The 11900-nt window shown below is 62.8% G+C and overlaps 1 protein-coding gene across 1 annotated transcript; it reads left to right on the top strand.

Annotated features, from left to right (window-relative positions):
- Positions 1–268: 268 nt before the first annotated feature.
- GIPC3 (GIPC PDZ domain containing family member 3) lies at positions 269–9858 on the top strand. The gene is made up of 6 exons (XM_032783121.2): positions 269–1404; positions 3242–3427; positions 5042–5222; positions 8202–8314; positions 9244–9325; positions 9590–9858. Exons 1-6 carry the CDS (start codon positions 1114–1116, stop codon positions 9739–9741), a joined length of 1005 nt encoding a protein of 334 aa, XP_032639012.1. The 5' UTR covers positions 269–1113; the 3' UTR covers positions 9742–9858.
- The last annotated feature ends 2042 nt before the right edge of the window (positions 9859–11900 follow it).

Below are 11900 nucleotides of genomic sequence, written 5' to 3'. Positions count from 1 at the left end.
AGAAGAGCCTTTTTATTTTCTCCCAAACTCCTCCTAGGATCTGAAAGTCAAGCTGGGTTTCCCTGCCTCCTTCATTAGCCACAGCAATGCTGGGTGTGCAGTAGGACCCTGGCTGTCCCTTTTGCTGGTGCACAAGATGGAACAGAATCCTCCTAGCAGCCAGGCAGTTCCTGCAGGGCTAAGGACTTGCTAGTTTCAGCCAAGGCAGCAGGTCTGGCATGAAGACATAAGAGCGCAGCCATGTGAAATATTTGCCTTATCATTAAAATCCCCCCCCACCAAACTCAAAGTTCTTGTTTAGATTTCCTTGGTCTGGGTTTTGCAAAGAGCTCAGCTGCTGCTCTCCCATCCGAGAGAAAACCCCAGCGCTGGACTGGAGACACTGCCTTCTAATGCAGATAACTTCCACGCTGCTCCTGCTAACACTGGCCAGGGGTCAGGGGCACCCTCCAGGGGCTGGTCCCTGTAAGAGGCTTATGAGTCTGCTACTGCCTCTGGCCTGGCCTGGCCCTGGAGCACCAGGAGTGGAGGCTGCTTTGGCGCTTAGCACTGCCTGTGCATTTCCTGGCCAGAGGGGTTTGAACAGCTGCCCGTCTCCGGGCCTCAGGCGCAGTGCCCCTGGCCAGGGGAAGTATGTCACCCCTGGGAACCTAGCATGGTCCTTTGTTCCCCTCCAGGTGTGTAACTGCTGCTGCCTTGCAGTGACCAGCGCCCAGGTGCCAAAAGCTTGTGCACATACATCCCCAAATTGCTGCTTCAATCCCTGGCAGTGGCCCATTGTAAGTGCTTCAGAAGGTGCTGTTTTTATAGGGTCTCTCTCCTGATGGTAAACACACTCTGGCTGTGAGCTGGAGGCTGCAGTGGTGGAACAGCCAAATCCCTGTTTCCCCTCGTAACCCCTCGGCACAGCTGCTCTTCCCGGGGGGTTGCTTGCTGGTTCTTCCCACCCCTCAGGTCCCTGCAGCTTGGAGCCCTGCCTCATGGAGGGGAGCTCATCTGACACTCCTCGAATTACCTGCGCTCCGGGGATCAGATTCGCTGGGCTGGGAGCTGGAGCCATCTATAATTCAGTGGGGGCAGCTGCCATTGTGGCCCTGAAAGCAGGGCAGCAGGATGCTGCGGAGATCAGGCCGGCGAAGCAAGAAGGCTGGCGAGGAGGAGGAGAAGCCCATGGAGAACGGGGTATCTCCGGAGCAGGGGGCCACAGAGGTGTCACCTGAAGTGGGGAGAACCGGGGATGGTGCCCCCATTGCCTGCTCACAGCCATCCCCGCGGGTCCGGCCCAGGCTGGTCTTCCACACGCAGCTTGCCCATGGCAGCCCCACGGGCAAGATCGAGGGCTTCACCAATGTGAAGGAGCTGTACGCCAAAATCGCTGAGGTCTTCGACATCTCTCCCACTGAGGTGCGGCCGGAGCAGCGTGGGGAAGCAGACCGGCTGGACGTCCCGCAGCCGGCTTGCGGGGGGTGGGGGGGGGGGGCGGGGGGCGCAGTGGCTAACCCAGTCGAAGAGCCAGGATACCTTAGCCTGACGCACCTGTGCCAGTGCCGAGGCTCCCCACTGCCCTCGATTGAGGGGAGAGGGGTGTCTGCTGTTCGCCATTGGAGCCCTGGAGATTTCTGCTTGGTGGCTCTGGTCCCCAGAGGGTTAATGCCAAGCTCTCTGGTTACGCTGCAGGACTCCATGGAGCGTCTGCCTGGGTCTGGGCTGCCTTCCAGGCCCCAGGTCCTCAGCAATGCGCCAGGGTCCGTCTGGTACATGCCGTTCCGGTATGATCATTATCAAGCCCCCTGTGGGCTGGAGCCCTGGGCTCTCTGTGATGCTGGGCAAAACATGGCTTCCCTCAGTGCCTCAACTTCCCCATCTCACCCACCCTTCAAAAGATCTGCGCCCAGAAATGGCGGCGTAATCAATACGGGTGATAAGAACTCTGGATGGTTTGTTCCTTAGCCAAGAAACCTGGGACTATCAGGACCAGTTGGCACAGGTGCTTTGAGCTGAACGGCGCTAGGGATAGTCCCATGGGGGTACTGGTGGCCTGGGGGGTCAGTGATGGGCTGCTGAACCTCTCACCTTTAACCTGGTTCGATCCAGCCCAGGCAAGTTGTGAGTCTCACTTGTTACCCTCTGATGCTGCTCAGGAGCTTGCATGAAACGGGGGTCGCTCTCATGTGGGCAGAGCTGGGACTGTCCGTCAGCTCCCTTATGTTGTTCCTGTTCACGTTTAGTTCACTACTCCTGGACAGGGTCGCAGGAACCCGTGCTGCTGCGGGTGCTCTCTGAGAGCTTGCCCCTGCCCCTCCATCTTGTCGGGGTCAAGCTTCCGACCTCAGCTGTGGCGCTGTCAGCATAATGTACAGGAGACACCAGATCCATGTCTCAGAAATTCACCCTCGTTATTCTTTAGTGTATCCAAGAGGCCCCAACCAAACCCAGGCCCTGATTGTGCTGGGGGCTGCACAAACAGTGTCAGCCAGGCCCTGTCTCTGAAGAGTGTGAAATCCAAAGAAGCCCGACAGGGAAGGATGGTTTTCCCCATTTTACAGATGGGGATACTGAGGCACAGAGCAACTACGAAATTTGCCTGATCTGTCAGAATCAGGAAGTGTACTGAATCCAGTCTGGTTAATTAACTGACAGCCAACCTGCTTCTATAATAACAAAACAACAAAACCCCATCATGTTTGTGGTTTGAAAATGCACCTAGTTTTGCCCACTGTATGTTGCAGACCCTGGAGTTCCCACGAAGGCTGCGTGGGGACAGCTCAGTTCTGTGGGTGGTTCGTTTATTTTTGCACAGTGATGATCACCCAAAGCGTGTTTGGCTCAGGGTGCTGCTCAGGAATAATGTGGGGTTGTCGCGTGTGGTTGTGGGCCTCCGTTTTCACAAGCAGCTGCAGTCGGGAACAGGAACGTCTCCAACAAACACAAGGTTCACTTCCCCGACTGGCCCATTTCTCTTTTCTTGAGCCAAGCGCCTTTCACGTGATCATCAATGCACAAAAATAGATAGAATAAGCCCCAGAACCAGCTTGTCCCACCCAGGCAAAAAGCAGAATTCCAGGTCTGCAACTCAAAATGGGCAAAACGAGGTAATTTCCCACACGCGGGTGGGGGCGCCATGGTTCTGGGTGCTCTGTGCCCCTCTGGTGCATGCCAGCCGCTGCCCCGCTGAGCTGTTGGGCAGAGTGTGTTCCAAGCTTCCGGTGGGCAGAACGGTGAGGGCGCTGCTTTCTGGCAGATCCTCTTCTGCACCCTCAACACCCACAAGGTGGACATGCAGAAGCTGCTGGGGGGCCAGATTGGCCTGGAGGATTTCATCTTCGCACATGTGCGGGGCGAGACCAAGGAGGTGGAGGTGACCAAGACGGAGGATGCGCTGGGGCTGACCATCACTGACAACGGGGCAGGCTATGCCTTCATCAAGGTGGGTGAGGGCCATGGGCTGGAGGAGCCGCAGTGGTGGAGGGGGAATCATGCCAGGGACAGCGAAGAATTATCCATGGGGGGGGTGTAATGGAAAATTGGATTTTTGGTGAAAAGTGGCTGTTGGCTTCTCGTGGGAAACCTCCAGTCTCTGTTAAAAACCTGCACCCCCGACACCCAAACTGTCTGGAGTTGGGAACCCTGTCATGGTGCCTCCTGGGAGTCATAGTTTAGATGTTTCATGTTCCCGTTTGCCTTACTCCCCAGCTGGACTCTATCTCCCATGATGCCTCACCAAGTAGGGAGAGCCTGGTGCATTATGGAAGCAGTAGTCCAACCAGGAAAGCCGGCCCCTAGAGGAGGGTGGGAGCAACAATCACTGAACTGCAACTCCCATGAGGCACAAGGTGGCGTTTCTGATTTCTATTTATTGCTGAAAAGTCAAAACTCGGGGGAGGGGGAAGCAAGGGGACTTTTCAGGTCAGACAGTCCAGGACAGGGCCAGAGGGCGAGGAAGGCTGGTTTCCAGGAGATGGCCCATGGGGCGGCTCATGGAGTCCGGCCCTAGGACTGCTGAGTCGGGAGCAGACAGTTTACAGCTATTTCTTCTCATTCAAATCCCCCCCCCCCCCCATGTAACTGTCCCATTCACTGTACACATTAGGGAAGCCCCCAGCACATGGAGTCAGATGGGGATGAATGGGGACATGGAAGAAATGGCGCCAAACAGAGAGCGCCTGGTTGGAGCAGGCGGCTGAGCATTGCTGAAAGGCTCTGAGCAGGGCTGCTGTGGAGTGGGGGCCTCTGATCTCACCTGCAGCCCCCCTGCTTCAGGGCACAAGCCAGCCTCGAGCTAGGGGCAGGAGGGACCTGGCTGCCTGCAGGGCTTCTAGCACCTTCCTTGGAAGCAGCTGGTGGTGGTGCCGGTGCGGGGAGATTGGGCTGGGTGGGGCCAGTAAGGCGATGCCTGGGGAATCAGGGAACCTCAGCTAAAGACAAAAATCCCCGGGGAGCTGCTTTCTGTATGAGAGCGGGGGGTGGGGGGTCAGAGCCCTGCGGATTGTCCCCCTCCCACAGAGTTCTGGAGTCGGGGGGAGGCAAATACACACACCCCGCCCCGGAAAAGTAGCCTGAAGCTTTGCTCAGCTGGACATGGCCCTTTGCCCCTGCAGAGGAGGGAGGGGGGTCGTCCCCCCCCCATTGCCCTTCCCCTGGCGGGTCTCTCCAGTCAGCCCAGGCTCACACAGAGGCAGGGCAGGGCCTGGAGCCTCCGATCTCCGCCGGCCCACGGCACCAGGTGCTGCCCGGACCCAGAGCCGAACCCAACAGCCACGTTCCCAGCCGGGCGATCGCTTCCCCCAGCGGTTCCAGGCAGCGCTGGGCTCATCCAGCCTGGCAGAGCGGGGGCAGGTCCTTCCAGCCACCGGGGCTGGAGAAACACGGGCTGCTCCAGGGCCCCTGGGTGCCGAGCTGGGTCACCCCTGCCCAGCAGCGCCGCCTCGAGGGCTGGGAGGTGCCTGTGTGGCCCCCCATGTGTAACGACCGAGAGCAGCTCAGCCTGGACCTGTCCTTGTGCCGCCCCCGCCCCCACTGACCGGCGTCTCCCGCGCTGCAGAGGATCAAGGACGGAAGCATCATGAACCATGTCCAGACCGTGCGTGTGGGCGACAGCATCGAGGCCATCAACGACCAGAGCATCGTGGGCTGCCGCCACTATGAAGTTGCCAAGATGCTGCGGGAGCTGCCCAGGGCCCGGCCCTTCACCCTGCGGCTAGTGCAGCCCAAACGGGCCTTTGGTGAGTTACACACACGTGCACGAGCGTGCACACACATGCACAAACACACGTGCACAAGTACAAGTGCACACAAGTGCACACAGACACACTGTGGCCCGCAGGGTCAAGTGTTTGCTGCCCCTGGCCTTACTGGAGATTTGCCCTTATCACAGAACCAGCATTCAGAATAACTGGGAATCACGCGTCAATAGAGACCCCGGGCTGAGGGTCGGGAGTGAGGGGCACTGGCTGAGCTGGTGGGGGGACCCCAGGGCTGGGCTGGCAGGGGCTGCGGGTTGGGAGTGAGGGGCACTGGCTGAGCTGGTGGGGGGACCCCAGGGCTGGGCTGGCAGGGGCTGCGGGTTGGGAGTGAGGGGCACCGGCAGAGCTGTGGGGGAGCCCAGGGCTGGGCTGGCAGGGGGGCTGTGGGTCGGGAGTGAGGGGCACCGGCAGAGCTGGTGGGGGGACCCCAGGGCTGGGCTGGCAGGGGCTGCGGGTTGGGAGTGAGGGGCACCGGCAGAGCTGTGGGGGAGCCCAGGGCTGGGCTGGCAGGGGGGCTGTGGGTCGGGAGTGAGGGGCACCGGCAGAGCTGGTGGGGGGACCCCAGGGCTGGGCTGGCAGGGGTTGCGGGTCGGGAGTGAGGGGCACCGGCAGAGCTGTGGAGACGCCCAGGACTGGGCTGGCAGCGGCTGCAGGTCGGGCGTGAGGGGCATTACTGTGGCACAGTGTCTCCGTTGTCAGATGGGTGCAGGAAGGGGATGTGTTCTGAGGACACAGTGAGTCTATGGCCGAGCTGGGCACTGAGTCCTGATCCTGGGTCCCAGCCCAAAGTGTCTGCCCCATGAGTCCGTCCTACATCTGGCCTGGGTTTGTAGGACCAGTGATGTTAGAGGTGGGAAAGCCCTGAGCCCCTGCAGCCCATCTCCCAGTGAATGGTACGGAGAACATTAAACAGCCGCCGCCTGGACCGCCCCAAACGCTCCTCTGCAGCTCTGCCGGTGCGCCTCGCTCCCGACCCGCAGCCCCCCCACTCTGCCGGTGCGCCTCGCTCCCGACCCGCAGCCCCCCCACTCTGCCGGTGCGCCTCGCTCCCGACCCGCAGCCCCCCCACTCTCCAACCCAGCTCTAGCAGTGCCTCTGGGCCCTGGCCTGTGTCACCCTCCGCTCTTCCAGCCAAGGACCTTGCGGAGCAGGGGCGCCGCCCTGCTGGGCAGCGTGACAGTCTCATGATGTGCCCAAGCCTCCCCCAGTCCTGCTGGCCGCGCCCCCCGAATGTGGCTGCTGCGTCTGAGCAGTGGGGGCTGCCCTGGTGGGAAGGGAGGGGGCCAGGAAGCCGTGGTACAGCCCTGGGGTCTTTCATTTCCCTTTTCCTCCCCCCCAGCCTCCACCTGCCCTGGGGAACGTCGGGCAGCCCATGTCAGTGTCTCCCACCAGGGCCCGGTGCTGTAGCCTAGTGAGCCCTGTACCCGGCGTGGGACTTGCTGCCTCCGGGGGCGTTGCTGGGGGCCGAGTGACTCCCCTGGGGCTGGGCCCGGCCATTGGCCCCTGGTCTGAGGGAGGGTTGCCAGGATCCGGGTTTCGACCGGAACACCCAGTCGACAAGGGACCCAGGCGGCTCCGGGCAGCGCTGCTGTCTGGCCATTAACAGTCCAGTTGGCACGGGGCTGGCAGGCTCCCTGCCTGCTCTCCCGGAAGCAGCCAACATGCCCAGCTCCTAGGCGCAGGGGCAGCCATGGGGGCTCCCCGCGCTGCCCCCACCCCGAGCGCTGGCTCTGCAGCTCCATTGGCTGGGAACCTCGGCCAATGGGAGCTGCGGTGGCGGCGCCTGTAGGTGGAGACAGCATGCAGAGCTCCCTGGCCATCCCTACACCTAGGAGCCGGACGTGCCAGCCACTTCCAGGAGCTGCCCGAGGGAAGTGCTGCCCAGAGCCTGCACCCCAAATCTCTCCTGTGCCCCAACCCTCTGCCCCATCCAGAGCCTGCAGCCCTAGCCAGAGCCCCCTCCTGCAACCCTGCCCCAGCCCAGTGAAAACGAGCGAGTGAATGAGGGTAGGAGAGAGTGAGCGAGGAGGGAGGAAGGATGGAGAGAGCAGGGGTGGGGCCTTGGGGCAGGGGCGGGGCCTCAGGGCAGGGGGTGGGCAAGGACGTGTAGTTTTCTGTGATTAGAAAGTGAGCAGCCCTAGTCTGAGGTGGGAGTTAATTGTGTTAATTGGTGAACGGAGCTCGGATCCCATTAATTCAGGCCTGGGACCAGCTCGGGGCCTTTCTGCTACCACCCCCTGCGCAGCTCGGGGATCAAGGCGACTGTGCACTCTGTTGGGGCCAGAGGCTGCCTGCACTGTCTGAGCTATCGCTAGAATGAGTTAATGCCATTCTCAGCCTTGCTGCAGCTTTTAATCCTTCCTACTGCCCACCCCCAGCCTGCACCACAGCCCAAATCCGTCGACTCTGATTTACCCCCCACTACTGCCCTCCCCCTTATGCCCTCCACACTGCCTGTCATCACTCCCGGGCTGCAGGCATCCAAGGAATACTTGGACCTCACGCAGCCCTTGACAATGGGCTGCTGTGGATCAGCTGCCGTGTTCCACCCCAGAGGTGGCTGCATTCCAGTGATGCAGAGAGAAGGGCTCTGTGCTCTAGTATTGAGGTGACGTTCAATGGAGCTTAAGCTGTTCTCCTTGGGGTGCCCTGGGCTCCCATCTGGGACCAGACCTTGGATAGGCCAGTTGACAGAGCCCCTTTCTGTGCCCCAGAGTGCGATAGACCCCAGCAGGCTGATTCACCACTGCCAGAGATCAGTCACTTCCTGTGCGGCAGGATGGGGGGTGTTGGGCCAGAGGCCCGCTGCCCAGGGCTTGCCTGGCCCCCAGGGGGTGTCCAGGTGGAGCTGGGTCTTTGCTCCCCTGGTGGGCATGGTGCCCTGGTGCTAGGGAAAGACACCGGACCCTATGCCCACCCTGGTACCCGCTCTGAACAGCCCCCTCGCCTGTGTCCCAGATATGATCGGGCAGAGGACCAAGAGCAGCAAGTGCCTGGGTGAGGGCAAGGTGGCCAGCGGCAAGGAGACCCTGCGCCTGCGTGCCTGCGGCACTGCCAGCCTGGAGGAGCTGGTAAGTTGGGGGTGTCCCGTCCGCACAACCGGATTGGGGGAGGAGGCAGAGGGAGGATACCCGTAAGGAGTGAAATCCCCCGGGGGTCTGTGAGGGGGGCTGGCTCACACTGCCATTCCCCAGAGCAGGCTGCTGACACTCCCACCCCCTGGCCTAGCCCCCCACCTGGAATCACTGTTCACCGGCGGTCTGCCCAAGGACCCAGGCATCCTAGCGAGAGGAGGCAGCTCCAGGACCTGCAGGGCGAGGGAGCCAGGGGCCTGGGCGCGGGTGCCAGTGACTACACATTGCATGTGCACACGTGACACGTGGTCACACAGGTGGGTGCAGTCAGTCCCCTGCGCGCATGGTGCTGTACACGCAGTCACCACCCCCAGCCCATGCCGGGGGGTGGACAGTCATGTGAAAACGTGCACGGCGCCAGAGATGCCCCTAGTCACGCGTGCACCTGGATGTGCACACACAGACACGCGTGTATACTCACTGGCTGGCTGTCATGAAGCCAGGTAGGGCTGGGGTGGCGCGTACCTGCTCCCCACCCCACCCTAGTGCTGCAAAGAGGCCGTTTCCTGTCTGGGCCTCCTGCTGTCCACCTGGGGGGGCGGAGTTCAGGGCCTGAGCAGTGCAGCCTCTCTCCATGCCAGGGGGCCTGGATCCTGGGGTGGGGGAGGTGAGCCTGTGGGGGGTCCCAAACTAGCAATGAGCAAAAAGCTGGTCTGGGTTGGGCCAGGGAACCCCCTTGAGGCACAGTCGGGTCCACCTGGCCAAGGACCCTCCCCCCCAGTGGGCTCCCCTCTGCCAGCCCCTGTGCCCATGGGGGGTGTGCCCCAGTCCACGAAGGCCCTTCCCTGACACCAGGCTCCCTGCGGCGATTGGGGGCCACGGTGGTTGAGCCACCAGTGACCCTGCTGACCTGGCCCTGCCCACAGCCCAGCCCCTGGGAGGAGGCGGCTGCCCGGAGCGTGGACGACCTGCTGGAGAGCTACATGGGCATCCGGGACGTGGAGTTGGGTGAGCAGGGCTGGGCCCCGGGGCGGGGGGCAAGTTCTAGGGTCCTGGGGAGGGCAAGGGCTGGCATTGGGGAGGGCCGAGACTGGGCCCCGGTGATGGGGGGAGGGCAGGGGCCGAACTCGGGTGACTCGGGGAAGGGCAGGCTGGGCCAGTGCCTCGTTGCCTTTCTCAGCAGGTCCCTTGGCCCCAGGGCCTGTCCCGGGGGTGTTGGGGTCCGCCCCGTAGCCCTGTCCCCCTCGGCTGAGCTCTGTCCTCTCTCCGTAGCCTCAACGATGGTGGAGGTGGCCCGGGAGTGCTTGAGCCCTGCGGACTTTACCAAGAGCCTGGACTCGGTGCTGGGCGAGTTCGCATTCCCGGGCGAGTTCATGGCTGAGGTCTGGGCCGCCATCAGCGGAGCCAAGGGGGGCAGGAAATAGGGGGCGCAGAGCACTTGGCCTGTGACATCTGCCCCCCGGCAATGTGCTCCCTCCTGCCCCAGCTGCAGCCCCCGTCCTGCTCTGGGGGAGAGCCCTGCGGTGCCTGGGCCCAGCTCCTGCCCCACACCGAGCTGGGCAAGGGCTGGCGAGGGCCCCTCCAAGGAACCCAGGCCCTAGTTAGATGGGGTGGTGGGCCCGGGGGGGGCTAGTCCAGGCCGTGGTGCCCATCCTGGCTATGAGCCCAAGAGCTGGCAGCTCCTCAGGGCCTCAGTGGGTCCATCGCTGCCTCCCTCTTCCGCCTCCTGCATAGCGGCCAAGGCTGGGGCTGAGCCCAGGGGACAGTTGGGGGAACCCTGGGGAAGGGGGGACAGGCCAGGACCCATGTGGGGATGTGGGGCTGGCGCGACTCTGACCCTTTCCTCGCCCTTTGCACCGATGACTTCCCCCACCCCCAGCCAGCGGGCAAGGGGGATGGAGGCCTGCTCTGGGGGCCAAGCTCTGGGGGAGAAGGGTCTGGCTCTGGGGGGTGAGGTGGGTAGGTGCCCGGCCTTGGGGGCAGCTGGGTCAGTGCAGCAGCTTCCCCATTGGGCTTGTTGGCCGCTGCATGACCAAACGTCTCTGTGGAGGTCTCTTGCCCACCACCCCATGGCCCATGGCAAGCCCAGGCTGTCAGCAGTGGGACCAGGGCTGGGTCAAGGTGTCCTCGTGCAGCGGTGGCACTTTCTGGCTGCCCAGGGCCAAAGGGGCCCAGGGACCTGGCTCAGCGGCTGTTGCCATTGTCTGGGGCCCTGCAGAGGTGGGGAGCAGCATGAAGGCAGCAGCCAGTCCCTGCTGGCATGGGGGGCACTCGGGGAGGGAGGAGACTCGGGCCCCCCAGAAGATCATGGTGGGGATGCTGGCTCCGCAGGCCTGCTGGGGGATCTCTCTTGTGGGGACCTGTGGCTGTGGGGCCAGTCAGGCCCCAGCACCCTCTCCTCCCCTGGCCAGTCCCATGGAGCCGGCTTGCTGGGCCCAGCCAGGCTCCTTGCCAGGCAGGGACCATTCCGGGTGGCAGCCTCAAGAGAGGCCATGAGGGGGAAGGGCTGCCCTGGCCGTAGGCTGCTCAGCACTGGCTGCCTTGCCCCCCACTTGCAGGCCGTAGCCCTACCCCGGCAAATGGAGGAGCCACGCCCACTGGCAGTGATCAGGGCAGAGCCAGGCGGCTTCGGTTTGTTCAAAGCCTCCATATTTCTCTGCTCGTCTTGGAGAGGGCTGAGATGAGGGGTGGCAGCTGATGGGAGAGAGCCGGGGTACGGAGGAGTCGCCATGTGAGCTCACGTCTCATGATATGTGATGAGTTTCTCGGAGCCCCAGCTCCTGGAGTCCCGGGATCATGGGACACTCTGGGCGTTCATTAAAAACAAACAAACAAGGTCAGTTTCTGGCTCCTGTGGTTGTGGGGGAAACATGGAAGGCGACCGGCCTAAAGGGCCCCAAACCCAAAGCACAAGCCCCCCAGTTTGTTAAATCCTGTGAGTTCGGGGAAGGGCCGCAGAGTGCCTGGGCTGGGGGCTGGGAGCTCTCTTCTGACAAGCCAACCTCGCCGAGCTTTCAGGGGTGTGAATTAAAGTCCCTTCCCCGTGCGGCGCGCCAGGGCTGCGCCTGCCCGGCCACTCTCGAGTCGGCCACAGAGTCTCCCAGGGCCTGGAGCCCAGACGGCCCATGTTAAAAACAAACAAACTCCCCAGTGTTCGCCGCGCACCTTCCCCGGGCACAGCCAGGCGCCGAGAGCGGGGCCAACCAGGCTTTTATTGTTGGAATGAGCGTGCGGATTGCTGCCAGGGTGCCAAGGTGATCGCCTGCCTCCCAGCCAGCCTGGCCCCTTCCTGTGCCCTTGTCCCCCTGCCAGCCCCCGTCCCCCAGCCAGCCTCCCCTTCCTGCCCCCTGACAGTCCCCTGCCCCTGCACAGCCCCCTGTCACCCTCCCCCAGCCAGCCTCTCCCCTTTCTGTGCCCCCCGTGCCACCAGCCGGCCTCCCCTTCATGCCCCCCAACAGCCACCTGCCCCTGGAGAGCCCCCTCCCCGCCCAGCCAGCCTGTCCCATTCCTGCCCCCCTGCCCTAGACAGCCCCCATCCCTGTCCTGTCCCCTCTTCCTGCCCCCCAACAGCCCCCTGCCCCTG

This window comes from Chelonoidis abingdonii, chromosome 11 (genome assembly GCF_003597395.2).
Source record: "Chelonoidis abingdonii isolate Lonesome George chromosome 11, CheloAbing_2.0, whole genome shotgun sequence".
Lineage (NCBI taxonomy): Eukaryota > Metazoa > Chordata > Testudines > Testudinidae > Chelonoidis > Chelonoidis abingdonii.
Note: the sequence above shows the minus strand (reverse complement) of the source record. Positions and strands in the feature narration are given on the sequence as shown.